Source organism: Nyctereutes procyonoides, unplaced genomic scaffold, assembly GCF_905146905.1.
Source record: "Nyctereutes procyonoides isolate TBG_1078 unplaced genomic scaffold, NYPRO_anot_genome, whole genome shotgun sequence".
NCBI classification, from domain to species: domain Eukaryota; kingdom Metazoa; phylum Chordata; class Mammalia; order Carnivora; family Canidae; genus Nyctereutes; species Nyctereutes procyonoides.
Window position 1 is genome coordinate 165426 of NW_026575117.1, and position 16816 is coordinate 182241.

General features: G+C 47.0%; 1 protein-coding gene and 1 non-coding gene across 6 annotated transcripts in view; one reads left to right on the forward strand and one right to left on the reverse strand.

Moving 5' to 3' along the window:
- Window positions 1–16816, forward strand: part of DISP1 (dispatched RND transporter family member 1) — a 165436-nt gene that overhangs the window by 59118 nt on the left and 89502 nt on the right. For 3 of the 5 annotated variants that reach the window (XM_055334014.1, XM_055334015.1, XM_055334006.1), the window contains one exon: window positions 466–598. The exons of 1 other annotated variant lie outside the window; for it this stretch is intronic. Coding sequence is in view for 1 of the 4 variants with exons in the window: in XM_055334006.1 (XP_055189981.1) it covers window positions 466–598 (133 nt within the window). In the remaining 3 variants the exon portion in view is untranslated. Of the gene's footprint in view, window positions 1–465; window positions 599–1360; window positions 1616–5264; window positions 5363–6170; window positions 6404–12179; window positions 12632–16816 lie in introns of all 5 variants that reach the window. One more of the 5 variants, XM_055334009.1, reaches the window with a different exon arrangement.
- LOC129515446 (U6 spliceosomal RNA) lies at window positions 10720–10824 on the reverse strand. The gene has a single exon (XR_008665584.1). It is a non-coding gene; the product is annotated as a U6 spliceosomal RNA (small nuclear RNA).

Genomic DNA, 16816 nt, shown 5'->3' on the forward strand with positions numbered 1-16816 from the left:
CCTTCCCTGTCGCTCCTCGGAAGAGGAGCCGCGGTCGCGCCTAGGTGCTCAGCTCACCGTTTTGCTTTGCTTCCCCTCCGGGGGTGCGGGTGCGGGTGCGGATGCGGGTGCGGCTGACGCTGTGCTTACACGAGAGCTGAGCCCTGGGGGACAGATGGGCGCCGAGCTCTTCCAGTGAGCGCAGTCTGGGGAGCAGGACAGTGGCTGCTGCAGTGCCCCAACGGCCCTGTCTGTCCTGGGGGACGGAGGCGGTCCAGTGTACAGCATTTGCAGATTTGTCTGGGGGGCAGGGGGGCCCCCGGGGGACCCTCGGGGCGGGGGCTGTGGGGGAGGTTTGCAGACACGGGGTGGGGGGGCCTCTGCCCGTCGCACTCCCTTAACTCGGGAGCTGCCACAAGGCCAAACAAACAACTCAACAGCAGTGGACAAATTCTGGCTTCTTTGTCCCCGCCCTTCCTGCGTTAGGGCGAGCACCGCAGCCCCCAAAGAGCCCCGTCGGGACCAGGAGCCCCAGGACCTGCTCACCTCCACTGTCCTCTGCTGTTCCACGGAAAGGAGGGGAAAGGAGCTAACGGTTGGCTTCGGCGCTGGAGGCGAGGTAAGGGAGACCCGCGGCGGAGGGTGCCTTGCGGCATTCTTGGTCGTCGGAAAGGCCTCTCAGATGCCATTTCTTCAGTTTTCTAACTAAAGGAAAAGCTGTGTCACCCTTCCTAACAATATATACAGAAGTATCGGACACTCTGGACTCTTGGGAAAGCAGCAGGTTTTAGCCAACCCTGAGTCTCACCCTTTGCAAGACTGGCACGTGCAGGTGGCCACTAGGTGCCGGCAGGTGGGTGCCCGGCACGGGCTGCCTCTGTTGGCCAAATCTTCGTTACTGACGCCAGGCCGGTCAGAGTTTCGCCATTAACCTTGCTTTATTGCCGAGTGCTTTCCATGCTCAATGGAACAAAATGTAAAGAATGAACTAGCTTAATTTTGAGTGCGAAATGCTTCCTTTTTAAATCTCAGAAGACCTTTACTCCCCGCCTCTTGAAGATCTATGGACTCTTCCAGGTTGTGTGTAATGCTAAGAATATCGTCATTTATACGCTGTAAGGGAATGTGATTTGAATGCTTCCTACCTAATGCGACTGGTATTTTTCCCCAATTACGGGAGAGGCAGACCATCACTCTCCAGTTTCAAAAACAGAATGCAGCTGGCTTCAGGAGGCTGAGCTAACAGAACATTTAATATTTTGAAAAATAGGTCCTGGGGGGAAAAGACTTTTCTGTACAAAAAGATACTAAATTATTTAGCTTGGCAGCTCCAGGGTGTGAATATTTTGTGTGCCATGACTGTCATTTATTTTTTATTGAGTTCAAATGGAAACATTGCAAACCTTACTCCGACGTGCAGTCCGTTTTGAGATCTCATCAGACCCCTGGCTGCAGCTGCCAGCGCGTCCCTGTGATCCGCATAGGCGCATTCCACTCCGAGGGGATCAGTACCTTATTTTCAAAATTCTCAGCAAATAGCAAAGTTGCAGCCAGAAATTCCTGCTCTGACACTCCTTCCGGGCCAGATGAAGCTAATAATTCCCGGCTGTGTTGCTGTCATTCATTACTAATTCAGGTATGGCTGCTCACTGGTTTTAATTTTCTTTTTCTGAACCCAAAGGCAGTGTTTGCCTTTTCCCATGAGAAGGCAGAGAGGACATGCCCGAGATTCCGGCGCCTGGAGGGGGGCCTTCCCTGCCCGGATGCCCGCCTGGGCTTTGCTGCGGGTGTGAGCTTGCACCTACACTCCCAGTGGTGCAGGGCCGGTGGGCGCCTGGGCCTTTGAGAAAAAGAGTGCTGTTAGGGATTTTCCCCTAACTTTTTAAAGCTGGTGTCATAGGAAGAAGCTCTTTCTTACCACATGGTATCAACTGATGCCACTTGCAGTTTGGGGACAGAATGTTGAATTGAATGGATAGCACGTTTTAATGTTTATTACAAGTCTTGTTGTAAAAATAATAGAACTTTGGGAAACATTCAAAATGTTCTCGCCACTTAACATTCTCTTAAAATCAGATCAGGGTGTATTGATCTCATGTTTTAAACTGTATTAATGGATACTTAAAAACGGTGTGTGTAGGATAAAAAAACGTGGAATTTGGAATTAGGCAGTTTTGGCTTTGTCTCAGCTGGCTCTGGGACTTTAAGCCAGTGGTGTAAGATCTCTGAATCTTAGTCTTTTTATCTGTAAAGAAACACAACGGCATAAAAGAGGGTCAACGGTCTGGTAGAAACAGAGTGCCTCGGGCATACTTGGTGCTCAGCAAATGGTACAGTATATATTGATTAAGAATGATCCACCTGCCTACCTACTTGCCTATCTATGTTTATCTTATAGATCTTTTTTTGTCCTCTCCCCTTTTTTAAAATCCAGCTGTGTTCTGGGGGGTGCGGGGTGACTCAGCCTTTTAAGCATCTGACTCTTGGTTTTAGCTCAGGTCACGATCTCGGGGTCGTGAGAGTGAGCCCCATGTTGGGCTCTGTACTCAGTGTGGATTTGGCTTGGGATTCTCGCCCTCTCTCTCCCTCCCCCTACTTGTGCCCGTGTGTGAGCTCTCTCGTTCTCTCTCTCTCTCAAAATAAAAATAAATAAGGCCCCTGGGTGGCTCAGTTAGTTAAGCATCTGCCTTCGGCTCAGGTTGTGACCCCAGGGTCCTAGGATCGAGTCCCACGTCGGGCTCCCCCCATGGAGCCTGCTCCTCCCTCTGCCTGTGTCTCTGCCTCTCTCTGTGTGTCTCTCATGAATAAATAAAATCTTCAAAAAATAAATAAATAAAACTTAAAAGTCAGAAACAAACAAAGCACTACAGTTAATCCACTCATGAATGTAGCCATTCGGTTGACAGTAAAGACCATAAATGTCACACATTGAACAGAGATGAACAGAACATAGATCCATGTCCTACCTTTGAGGACATCCCCAGCTTGAAAGGGTTGCTCAGCCTTTCAGAAAAACAAAATATAAAATTATCTTTTTTTTTTAAGATTCTATTTTTTTAAGTAATCCGTACAGCCAATGTGGGGCTTGAACTCACACCCCGAAGGTCAAGAGCCATATGCTCTACTGACTGAGCCAACCAGGCGCCCCTAAAGTCATCTTATTACCACTCTCTTTTAATGCGGCCACAATGCCTCACAAGGAAAACATACTGTGAAGGACGTGAACATTTCCTTGCTATAGTAGAAGGGAAAACCTATATAAACTACTATAAACTATCTACTATAACGAGAAGATCTACTATAAACATTCCTAAAAATAAATAAATCTACCTCTTGAGAAGCAGAATCTTTGCTTTAAAAATATTTTTGTTGTAACATGATCTATATTAGGATAATGTTAGCAGAGAACTCAGGATGTGTGGCTTTCCTAATACCAAGTGTTGTTGATAAGCATCAGGCGAATCATCCTGTGGTGCGTGAACTTGGAAAGAACAGTAGGGTGACGACCAGGGCCTATAGGTGACAGGACTGGGCGACGTTTGGGGAGCAGGGGCCCGCAGGTGTTCGCTGGAAGTCGAGAGAGCAAGAGGCGGGCGTGGACACCCCCAAAGGACCCCTGACTAAATGCACTCGAGTCACTAACGCTTGGGGAGCCGCCCTGACTTCATCACCACGCTGGATTTTTCAGAGACTGAGCACACAGCCGCGACGATCCCGGGGAGGAGAACTCCCGTCGGACGCCCCGGACGGCTGCGTGCACAGGACAGACTCCCCGGGACTGACGGGGCGCCCGTGTGACAGGACTCCCCGTGCAGCACGTGCAGACAGGCCCCGCAGGCCTGTGACCCCGACGAGCCCTGGCTCACAGTGCCGGCCTGAGTGCAGTGGCCGGGACCCCGGTCCTCACACGTTTATCCAGGATGCCAAATGTTTTCATAGTTTAAAGGTCAACAGAATACAGCTAGATTTTTAAAGAGATTTTAATGATTTTTAAAAAGATTTTACTTATTTCTTCATGGGAGACAGAGAGAGAGAGACGGGGAGGGAGAGGGACGGAGGGAGGAGCAGCCTCCCCACGGGGCAGGGAGCCCCATGCGGGACTCGATCCCAGGACCCCGAGATCACCACCCCGAGCTGAAGGCAGATGCCCACCCGTTCAGCCCCCCAGAGGCCCCTATAATTTTTATTTTGGACCTAATTTCGAACTGGGAGCCCCGGAGACTCCTGGGTCCCCTTCCAGCGTGCCGGGCGCCGTTCGTGACCGTGATCAGCGCCGTGGGCTACCCTGCAGCCCAGGTTGTACCGCTGCTGCTCTCCTGTCCACCGTCCGGCCCAGGCCACACGCTCCACGTAAGTTCGTGTCCTCCTTTAGTGAAATGTAGGGCGGCTCTTGAGTCCTTTACTTTCTTGATCTTAATCAGCGTATTTTGAAGAGCAGGGGTCAACTATTTTGTCGGATAGCCTCAGCTTGGGTTTGTCTACTGTGTCCTGGTGAGAGTGAGGTTTGCTAGTTCAGGCAGGAAAGGGGACGGGGTGTCGTGCCCTCCCCGGAACTCACGCTGGCAGGTACACGATAGGAGTACAGATGCCACGCTCTCCCAGTCGGTTAGGCCGTGTCGCCTGGTTTCTCCACTGTAAAGTCACTGTTTTCCCTTTGTGACTAATACGTAATTTGTGGGGAGATGCTTCGAGACTGTAAATATCTTGTTCCTCAGCAAACTTTCACTCGATGGCTGTAGCCTCCATCCTCCTCCGTCCCATATTTATTGGTCAAGAAAGAGCTTCCCTGTCTTCATTTTTAAAACTCCTATTATTAGTTCAAGCTCACAGATTCTTACTTTATTCGAGGAATTATATTCATCACCGTCATTAATTGTTTTGATGCCGGAGTTCTGCCAGCACTGGTCTCCGGGAGTCCTTACCTACTCACTGCTCCCCTGGCCTGGGTAGGTCTCCGCAATTTTTTGAGAAATTCTTGCTTTCTGGTGAAACAAGATGTTCCAAGGTCTTCATGCGCCTTCTTTGGCACAGCCCTAGACTCTGCCTTGATTGCTCTGTGTGGAGAACGGTATTTTACAAGCAAGATCTGGGTGTTTGGTGTGCATGCGGGTACTAATACGCTGTTAGCTCTAGACCCTGTTCATGTCAGGCTCTCAGGCTGAGCCAGGGAATACGTGTCTGTGCGTGAGTGTGCCCATCCATGCCCAGAGGGCTGTCCACAGCACCCCCTTCCCATCTAGCCGCCCAGGATTCACTCCAGTGTTGTCATGCTTGGGACCCCACAGGGAGGAGCCTCGCTTCGTGCTGCTGTTGGAGCCCCTGCCACCATGTCCAAGCCTTGGTCCTGGGTGCAAATCCACGGCTTCAGGATTTGGGTGAACCAGTGAGTAAATATAATAGTTGTGGTGTCCTCTCCATATGTATCTTCACAGCTGTGACCAATATCTGGCGAGAGGCGATGTTAAATAAAATTTTGTTGAACGTGTAGTCCTTTCCTCTCTAATATCTTCCTATTTTTTTTTAAAGATTTATTTATTTATTTATTTATTTATTTATTTATTTATTTACTTATTTATGATAGAGAGAGAGAGAGAGGCAGAGACACAGGCAGAGGGAGAAGCAGGCTCCATGCCGGGAGCCCGATGCAGGACTCGATCCCGGGACTCTAGGATCATGCCCTGGGCCAAAGGAAGGTGCTAAACTGCTGTGCCACCCAGGGATCCCCTTATCTTCGTATTTTATCTTCAAACTAGATGAGATATGATTCCATATAATAGGTTCATATATATCCATGTAATGATTCCTGTTTTTTTTTTTAATTTGTTTATTTTTATCTTTAAGACTTATTTAGTTAGAGTGAGCACAAGTGGGAAGGGCAGGGGGAGAGGGATATAGAATGTGCAGTTGACCGTGAGCCGTGGGCTGCGCGCAGCACGGGGCTGTGTCTCACCACCCAGAGATCATGACCTGAGCTGAAACCAGCTTAACTGGCTGCACCACCCAGGCACCTCAAGTGCTCTTGTTTTTTGCCATTTAAAGCTCAAATCCAGAGAAATTAATCAATAGGAATAGTCATTTTCCAGTAAGAGAAAGTCATACATAAAAATAAAATTACTGTTCATTTGTCTGAAAAAAAAACCCCTCAGGTTTGGGCAGCACCATTGAAAAGGTTTCCATTTTTCTAATTACAGAAATTGTAGCTTGCAGAGTCTGGCACATTTTTCACATTTGTCAGCTCTGGCGACTTGAAAGAAGTTCTTCATCTGAATTCTGTTCTTACACCCCCGCTGTCAGACAGAAGGAATTTCCATGTCCCTGCTGCTTGTTATTAAGCTGCTATGAGAAAGAATGCTTGAAGATAACTTGGGAGCAAGTGATTAGAAATTCCTGACAACCTTCAGACTCCTTGCCAGTTGTATTAACTGTGAGTAATCTGGGGGAAAACAGTAGGGTTTCATTCACCTATGCCCTCGAAGGTTGTAGATTTACAGTTTAGGACAGCCGTTAATCATGTTCTCTCTCAAAGTGGATTTTTTTTCTTAAACCTCAGGAGATGTCTATTTTTCTCTTGATATAATTAAAACCAACAACTCCTTGCTCGCGGACTCTTATTTTATCCCTAGAAACTTGTTTGAAAAACTCCTTTATCCTTTTCTGTGTTTGCTTTTTCTGTTTACCGGAAGGATATTAAACATCACATATGCATTGTAACTTCAGGACAGCACGCGCGTGATTTCTAGTGAGTCATCCTAGCAGAAACCAGGAAGGAAACAAGGGGGTTAGCTTTGTGTTTGGGAAGGTTCTTCCTAGAGCTGGCTGGGAATTGATTATTTTTTGTTTTAAAGAAGTTTTCTTCCAACAGGGTCTCTGTGACCCTTTACAGAAATACTTTGTCCTCCTGCTTAAATGGAGGGAGTGCCAGGAGTCTGCATCTTTTAAAAGTAACAAGTCAAGACACTTAAAAACTTATGTTAAAGTCCTCCTTATTTAAAGAAAAATTAAGTACTTTACAGAGTGTTTTCTAAGATTAGATTTTGGAAGTAAGGTTTCTTGGGTTTGTTTTCTTAATTTGAGAGAGTGAGAAAGAGCGTGCATGCGAGCGGGGGGAGGCAGAGGGGGAGAAGGCGGCGCCACGCGGAATGGGGAGCCTGTCGCAGGACTCGATCTCATGGCCCTGAGATCACAACCTGAATGGAAACCAGGAGTCGGACGTTCAGTCCACTGAGCCCCCCAGTGCCCCTGGATTTCTGTGTCTGTGTAAACTTACAAAGCTGAAATCCCAAAAATTGTTGTTTCAGGAATACTTGGGGGAGGTTAAAGTGGGGGGAGCAGAGGGGCAGCAGGGGTCTCTCCAGGCTGTTGGCGCCCTCGCTCTCAGGCATGCCCTCCGCTCTGTGAGCCACAGCTTTGGCTTCACCCCCTTCTCTCACAGGAGGACGGGGCCTGAGAGGTGCCTGGGGCCGGGTTGCACTTCCTCTGTTTCGTGTGTTTCTGAGTGAGACAAAGCTCAAGCACATGAAGCTGCAGGTACGTTTTCATTTCATGAGCTAAATGATACGCGTGGATGTGAAGTAACTTGGGTCACCCTTTCCTGTAACTTTGCAGCAATCAAGTCTCTCTGCCAATTGAAGTAAGCACTTACTTTCTTTTCAGTTTTCAAGAATCGCAGACGGGCAGCTGGTGGCTCAGTCGGTTGGGCACGAGGCTCTTGATTCTGGCTCAGGTCGTGATCTCGGGGTTGTGAGGCTGAGCCCGGGGGTGGGGGGGCCTGGTGCTGGGCGTGGAGCCTGCCCAGGACTGTCTCAGCCCCCACCCCCCAATCGCGTACTTGCGCTCTCTCAAACAACAACAAAAACAACACAGCAGAATATTGGTAAAAAATGACACGAGTCTTTTAACAGAAATATATTAAATTTAACTGAGTCAAGTCCAATTCTAGAGAGGGCCAGTTTGAATTAGAAAACAGTGTGGAGGTATCCCTGGGTGGCGCAGCGGTTTGGCACCTGCCTTTGGCCCAGGGCGCGATCCTGGAGACCCGGGATCGAGTCCCACGTCGGGCTCCCGGTGCATGGAGCCTGCTTCTCCCTCTGCCTGTGTCTCTGCCTCTCTCTCTCTCTCTCTCTCTCTCTGTGTGACTATCATAAATAAATAAAAAATTAAAAAAAAAGAAAGAAAACAGTGTGGAGGGGCTCCTGGGGGGCTCAGCGGGCGAGCGTCTGCCTTCAGCTCAGGTGACCCCAGGGTCCCGGGATCGATTCTTGCTTGGGCTCCCTGCAGGGAGTCTGCTTCTCCCTCGGCCTGTGTCTCTGCCTCTCTCTGTGCATCTCCCATGAATAAATAAATAAAATCTAAAAAAAAAAAAAAAAAAAAAGAATGCGGTGTGCAGAACTGTAGGTGTGTGCCCTGTGCCATCCCAGCGGTGGGGGGCCTGGTGTCCTCCCCGCAGCTGTAGCCCTGGAACAGTGCAGTGTCTGCCCGGCACACGGCACAGGCTTGATGAAGACCCATTTAACGAGTGAGTCAACCCTACAGCTCTGGGGGTACTTCTTAATTTTGTAAGTGAAGCAACTTAACCTGGAAACTGAATGGCTGAGGTGGAAATAGAGCCAGGTTCCCAATAGCCATTCAACACTTACCACATTGTTTTAAAATTAATTTTAGTATTTTCAAGATCTGTAACAATTCGAACTGAGCCAAACATAAAATAATGTGAGATTTTTAGTCATGCTGCTTCAATAAAATGACCATTGTAGTTATGATTGGCATATAAGTCATAAATAGGTAATTATAATGTTCTTATGGAAGTACATACACAGTTTGCATTTTTTTTAAGATTTTATTTATTCATAAGAGACAGAGACAGACAGACAGAGAGAGAGAGAGAGAGAGAGAGAGGCAGAGACCCAGGCAGAGGGAGAAGCAGGCTCCATGCAGGGAGCTCGACGTCGGACTCGATCCCAGGACCCCGGGGTCATGACCTGGGCTGAAGGCAGATGCTCACCGCTGAGCCACCCAGGTTTGCTTTCTTGAGTGGTTAAAATATTTTTTATTTAATATTGTTTGCACTGTTAGTTTGTGAGCAAACCCTTTGTGGGAGTTACACAGAGGTTCTTTTAGTGAATTGTGCTCTCTGGGGTGTCGTAAAGCCAGCGTTCACTGAACAGTGCAGGATCCTTGATTTCGGTGTGAAGGGACCAGAGTTATCTAGTTGAAGCGACTCATTATTTAGAGGCGGAAATGGGCCTCCACGTAATGATGTAGCTTCTCGGGGTCACACTGGCCGTTCATGTCGACACTGGAGAGAGAGCCTGGGCTTTCCGGCCCTCTGTCCGGGTGTCTCCCTTGTAACCAGGCTTCGCAGCACCGTGTAGCGAGTTGGCGTCTTGCGGTGCAGACTTACCTGGGCCGCACGTTCAACACGTTGGGGTCAGGGGCGCGGAGGGCAGCCTTCCCCGTCCGGATGCATTTAGAGAGCGGTGCTCCTGCCCTGCCTCGCGGTCTCCGGGTGTTTGGTGCCGTCTGGTGCCGAAGCGGCTGCGGGGGAGGCCCAGGTCGGTGAGGGCGGGGAGACGATGGAGGGTGGAGGCCGTGGTGCGGCGTCCGGGCTGTATCCTCGCGTCTGTGCCAAGCGGTGGCGCCGGGATACTGGGGACAAAGGCCAGGAACGTGAGAAGCTCCCGGACGTGGATGCGGGTGCGGAGCCAGGCTCTGGCCTTCGCCGTGTCCAGGAGCGCGGAGTGGGGTCTGGACACTGTGTCCCTTGTTCGTCCTTATACTGTTTGATTTGTTTCAAGAAGCATCTATTGCTTTTGTTATTCAAAAGGCCTAATTAAAAATTCAAATCAATCTGTAGCTTTGTTATTTATGATTTTTTTAATAAATTAATTTTTATTGGTGTTCAATTTACCAACATACAGAATAACACCCAGTGCTCATCCCGTCAAGTGTCCCCCTCCGTGCCCGTCACCCATTCACCCCCACCCCCCGCCCTCCTCCCCTTCCACCACCCCTAGTTCATTTCCCAGAGTTAGGAGTCTCTCATGTTCTGTCTCCCTTTCTGATATTTCCCACACATTTTTTCTCCCTTCCCTTATATTCCCCTTCACTATTATTCATATTCCCCAAATGAATGAGAACATACACTGTCCTTCTCCGATTGACTTACTTCACTCAGCATAATACCCTCCAGTTCCATCCACGTTGAAGCAAATGGTGGGTATTTGTCGTTTCTAATGGCTGAGGAATATTCCATTGTATCCATAGACCACAGCTTCTTTATCCATTCATCTTTTGATGGACACCGAGGCTCCTTCCACACTTTGGCTATTGTGGACATTGCTGCTATAAACATCGGGGTGCAGGTGTCCCACGGTTTCATTGCATCTGAATCTTTGGGGTAAATCCCTAACAGTGCAATTGCTGGGTCGTAGGGCAGGTCTATTTTTAATTCTTTGAGGAACCTCCACACAGTTTTCCAGAGTGGCTGCACCAGTTCACATTCCCACCAACAGTGTAAGAGGGTTCCCTATTTATGATTTTTTAAAGCAATCTGGGCTGCTCAAGGCCCCTGGGGGGCTCAGTCGGTTGATGTCAGCTCCGGTCCTGGGCTCAGAGTGACGAGCCTGAGCCCCGCGCGGGCCTGGGCAGGGAGCCCTCATGAGATTCCCTCCCTCCTCTCCTTGCCAGCCTGGCCCCGCAGCTCCTGTGCACACCCGCGCGCTCTCTCACTCAAAAATAAATAAATAACTGCGATGCTTCCTGAATTCGTGTGTCATCTGTGCACAGGGCCATGTGATCTTTTCCGTATTGTTCCAATTTTAGCCTATGAGCTGCTGAAGCAAGCACTGATGTCGTTGGTAGTGGTTTTTTGTTTGTTGTTTTAATGAACTTGTAACAGTGAGGTCAGGCAGTAGGATTTCCCATAGAAGGAAAACACGGATTACTTGGCTACCAGTTGGTCTGTTTGGATGCCTTCAATTGCACTGAAATTCTTCAGCAATAATATACAGAAAAGAACATTTTGAGGATAATTTTCAGATGTGCTTTCCCTGAGATCAAATTTTTCAAATGCTTATATTCGTCATTCACATAATTTTAAGCATTTCCGCATACTTCATAATCTTTTACATTTAGCAGTAAACTGATTAAATTAGTATATTTACCAATGAAAGATGAATTTTCTTTTTTTAAAGATTTTACTTATTTATTCATGAGAGAGACAGAGAGAGAGAGGCAGAGACACAGGCAGAGGGAGAAGCAGGCTCCACGCAGGGAGCCCGACACGGGACTCGATCCCGAGACTCCAGGGTCTGGCCCTGGGCCAAAGGCAGGCGCTGAACCACTGAGCCGCCCGGGCTGCCCTGAATGTTGTTTTCATGTGAAACCAAGGCTAATCAATTCTCATGCCCATAAATTAATAAAGACCAGACCTTCCTTTTGTCAAGAAATGAATTGCTTACTGTAGTTACATTTTTTTTATTTAATAAGAGAACGACATAAACTCTTTCCATTTTGCAATTTTTTTTTGACTTCTAAGGCTCTGAGCCTTCAATAACTCCAAATATGTGCAGGTACCCTTGTAATTTTCCAACAGAGTGGGTGCCTCATGCCCCAAGGTGGTGGTGTTTGTTTTGCTTATTTTTTTATTATTTATTTTTTTAAAGAATTTATTTTTTGGAGAGAGAGAGAGAGAGAGAGCAAGTTCAAGCAGAGGGAGAGGGAGAAGCAGACTCCCCGCAGAGCAGGGAGCCCAACGTGGGGCTCAATCCCAGGACCCTGAGATCATGACCTGAGCAGAGGGCAGACGCTTTACCACCTGAGCCACCCGGGCGCCCCTGTTTGTTTGTTTTAACTTACAGGTACTAATAAAAGAAAAATATTTTTGGATGTAAATATTTACTGGAACTTTGTTAGTCATAGGTTTCAAATAGCACTAACAAAGCCATTATTCACATAAAGCTTAAAAAGTAGTCAATCTTAAAACTTGAGGAAAAAAATTGGTAACAATTTGACTGTATTTGGGATGGAGAAAAAATACTAACGCTTTTCTTGGCTAAGGTCTCTGTGGTATAATCATTTGATCTTGTAGCAGGCTTTTATTTTTTCTTTAGAGGAGCACAAAATTAGCTTTAAAAGACCACGAGAGTGTAGCCAAGACCTGATGCAGCACCTCCCATTGACGGGGGTTCTTTCTCTGCCAGGAGCCGGCGCGGCCTGCAGGAGCCACAGCGGCTGGCGTACAAGCCCATAACCGAAGGGCTAGTTGACTTATGCTGCAGAAGAACAAAATCAATTATGCAAGATGGAACAATTATAAAGAAAAGTGGGGTGCGGGGGGAGCTAGACGGAGCTGAAGACGAAGATGCAAAGCTACGAGCCACGTGTGCAGCCCTGAAGACCCTGCTGGGTCAATGGGGCAATGAGGAGAGCAGCCAAAGACACTGTCTGGTAGACCAGAGTCCCTTAAAATCAGGGTGAACCAAAGACATTCTCGAAGGATGGTTCGGAAACAGCTGTAAACAATGGGACCCTGTCGGGACATCTTACAGATTGATCTGCTGAAGGGCCTGGAGTCATCCGAATAATCAGAGTTTAGATGACTTTTTAAAAGAAGACGAGAGTCGAGAGGTGGAAGCTGCATCCACACACACGGGTGAGTCATTTTTTAAACATTTGTGCGATTGGAACAGGACTTTGGTCCTCTGTGAGCCTCCTCTGCCAGTAGCTGTTCACCCTGAGGTCACGCCTTTCACTGTGATAGAGGCTTTGCTCTGCGCATTCCTGTTTACACTGTTAGGCAAACACAAAGCTAAAGCCTCAAATAGTGAACAAATTCCAGGGAACTTAAGGTCTTGCACGCGGCTTCCCTGGGCAAGAGCAGTGTTAGCAGGTGACAGCGACGCCCCTTCCCGCTCCCCTCCCCGCCCAGGAACAGGGAACGTTCGGCGTGTTTTCCCTGCATTTGTGGCTTGAACAGCTGCCGAAGGTTCAGTGCCCAGAGCACCCTGTGCTGTGTCTTGGGTGGGTGGGTGGTGGGTGGATGCGTCTTCTGGGGTGCTGCCTCTCCCTCCCACGATCCCCCCCAGGGGCCGCCGAGAGGAGGCTGCAGACCCTGCTTCCCCGGGAAGCAGGTCTCCTTCCTCACGATCACATTCAGAGGACTCTGAGAATCCGCTCCTTCCGACACTGGCAGGTAAAGGAAGGACCAAGGACTTCACGGCAGCCTAGAAAACTAGAGGAGCGCAAAGAGAAGCATTTTAAGTAAACAGTGGACATAAAATTCTGCTATAGGAACCGACCTTTATCCAGCTGGTTCCCGTTTCCTCGTCTTGCTCTTCCTTCGATAAACAGAGAATGTGCTGCAAATAGGCTTGTTTGTATTAGGAGCTTTAGTCGTGGAGTCAATTGTGGCTGCGGGATTTCTGGCTTAGAGGGTATTTTGGAAGCTGTACTAAAATATCGATACCTATGACTGTGTTTCCCCTGGAGAGGTTATGCCACACCCCGTCCGTGGGGGCGTCGGCAGGCTTTCCTCTTGACGTGCAAGTCAGAGTAGCATTTTGTTCTGAACAGAACTTAGTTCAGTACGTTAGTTTGCCTTTATGCATTTATTTTTTAACTTGACATTTTTTGGTTGATGCTTTTGATTCATGTCTAACCAGGAGTCCTTACATTTGATGCTTTGGTTGGCCCAAGGGGCTCTGGGGCTTTGGTTAAGCTTTCAGACCTGTGGGTTCATAAGGGAAGGTCTTCAGGGGAGGAGCTCTGCTCTCTGGGTAGCTTTACCCCAAGTCACAGGATATTCAAACACAGATGCCCTAGGTGGGGAGATGTGGGGCTCGTAAGGAGCACCTGCACCACTTCATGGCAAAGCATTTCCGTAAACCCTAAAGTCATGTAGTAATACAATGTTACACTTTTTATAAGTTTACTTACTTTTGAAAGCAAAACCTTTACGTGTTCTTTTCAGTTTTTAAAAAGGTATTTTGATTTTATTTTTTTAAGATTTTATTTTATTTTTTGCTTTTTTTTATTTTTTACATTTTTTAATTTAAATTCAATTTGCCAACATATAGTATAACACCTATGTGCCACCCGGCACATCATGTGCCTGCCTCACTGCCTGTCACCCAGTCACTCCATCTCCCCACCCTCCTTCCCCTCCGCAACCCTTTGTGTTTCCCAGAGTTAGGAGTCTCTCAGGGTTTGTCTCCCTCTCTAATTTTTCCCACTCATTTCCCTTCTTTTCCTTTATTTTAGAGACAGAGTAAGAGAGAGGACTAGTGGAGGGGGGAGGTGCCGAGGGAGAGGGAGAAGCAGGTTCCCCGCAGAACAGGGCACCCAATGCGGGGCTCCATCCCAGGACCTGAGATCATGACCTGAGCCAAAGGCAGGCGCTTCATGGACTGAGCCACCAAGGTGCCCCTAATTCTTTAAAAGATCTTTAAGGGAGCTTCTGTACCTTAAAAAATTAATTTCAGAAAAGCTGATTTCTGTCGTTTAGAATTAACCAGCAATTGTGATTTTATATGTAAGGAAACAAAGTGTAAATACTTGCTTTTTGGGGTATAAATAAAAGCAGCATTTTAATTAATGTATCTTGATTTGGCATCTTGGTGTTTTGTTTTTTCTTCTCTCCTGAGCAAAGGCTTTGCCCTGTAATAGATGAGGGCCCCCACGTTACACCTCTAACTGAAATTGGCTTACTCAGGGATGGACGTTTGCAGACCATTAGTTTTATAATTATGCTTGTTAGTGTAACATTTGTTTTAAAAGCAGAATTTTTAATATCTTAAATGATAGTTAATTCTCTGGCAGTAAGACACCTGGCTTAGGGATCCCTGGGTGGCGCAGCGGTTTGGTGCTTGCCTTTGGCTAGGGGCGCGGTCCTGGAGACCCGGGATCGAATCCCATATCGGGCTCCCGGTGCATGGAGCCTGCTTCTCCCTCTGCCTGTGTCTCTGTCTCTCTCTCTCTCTCTGTGACTATCATAAAAATAAATAAATTAAAAAAAAAAAGACACCTGGCTTAGTTGTTTAGGACCTCAGTGATACACCTTACTTCTCATTTCCTTTGCCGTGTAAAATGTGTCAAGGTCTTTTGCCACAGACAAGCACATTTCATGCACATGGGCCATGCACAAGCGTGTGTGGTGCTGGTTGTTGAGAAGTGAGGGTTGCTGTGCTGCTGAGGTTATAATGAGGAACCGAGTGAAATGCATCCTGTATTAGGTGACCTCATGTGATACCATATGATGACTTGAATGACTGCTAAACCAATTTCGGAAATTATATAAGGAATATCCGTATATAATAACATTTTAAATTTCTGTAAATAGAATTGTCTGAATTTTCCCCTGCAGATCATTAAGAATATTTTTCAACATAAGGTCATTTTTTTTAGGGCATAAAACATCAACAAGAGAAGAAGACAAAAAGCAAACTGGTAATATTGTAATTTCATCAAAAATGATGAGATTGATATCCATGAAATATAAATTCTTAAAAATACCAATTGATCAGAAGACCAAATTCTTTTTTTTTAAGATTTTTATTTATTTATTCATGAGATACACAGAGAGAGAGAGAGAGAGAGAGAGAGAGAGGCAGAGACACAGGCAGAGGGAGAAGCAGGCTCCATGCAGGGAGCCCGATGGGGGACTCGATTCCAGGACCTGGGGTCACACCCTGAGCCGAAGGCAGACGTTCCACCGCTGAGCCGCCCGGGTGCCCCTAGAATTAGAGCCTTGACACATCTTTAAAGGAAACACTACATGAGCATAAAAGGGATCGTCTGACTTTCTTCTGAGACTAACATGGAGTGCTTTGAGCTTTTCTTAATTTTTCCATATGGTCTCTTTACCACATGTTCATGTCAGGAGATAATCAAGAATAAGATATTTGTACATTGGAAATCATTTAAGATAAAATGTACTTTGCAAATAAATACAATCATGTTATTTTTCAGTGATTTTTTTTTTCATCTTTGAAGATTTGGCTTCTAACTTCAATTCCTCCTTGCCAGCATGTGAATTTTTCCTTACTCCTGGAGGGCCATTCCAATCTCCTGCATCAGAAAGGAGCATTTGCCCTTGCCAGTGTAGGGTGGCAATATTTGGAGGAACTCCAGTACAGTGGCAGAAGGGATTCAAGTCTGGTGGGATCTTGTCTCATCTGTATTACATTTAAAAGTGTCTTTTTCCGGATGGGGCAGGAGAAATCTTGCAAATGTGCAGGTTAATGCAACGGGGCCAGGTTTTTCTCTTTGTAACTTAGTGAATGGAGAGAAATAGTCTCTGTATGTTTCCTTTGTTCTAGTTTTAAAACCTCCTATGTGTTCCACTTTTAGGGCATTTCCCATTTGTCTGACTTGCTTTTCCATGGAATTTGTCAGAACAAAGACAACATTTTATGGTGGGATTACATACATTCCTTGTGTCCCTGTGACAGGCCAAACCCACCGGAAATAACGGTGAGGACAACGATCGACGGGATGTTAAATATCAGCGTAGGGTATCGGTATAGATATTTGGAAATTCATGAGTAGAGAAATTGAGTCCTATCAGAGAAGATAAAAAAAGATTAATTTTTCTTTTTTGTTTTAAAGATTTATTTATTTATTTATTTATTCATGATAGACAGAGAGAGAGAGAGGCAGAGACACAGGAAGAGGGAGAAGCAGGCTCCATGCAGGGAGCCCGAGGTGGGACTCAATCCCGGGACTCCAGGATCGCGCCCTGGGCCGAAGACAGGCGCCAAACTGCTGAGCCACCCAGGGATCCCCAAGATTAATTTTTCAAAGGAATTTTCCAGAAAGAACGTTGAAGTCTGTCACGTGT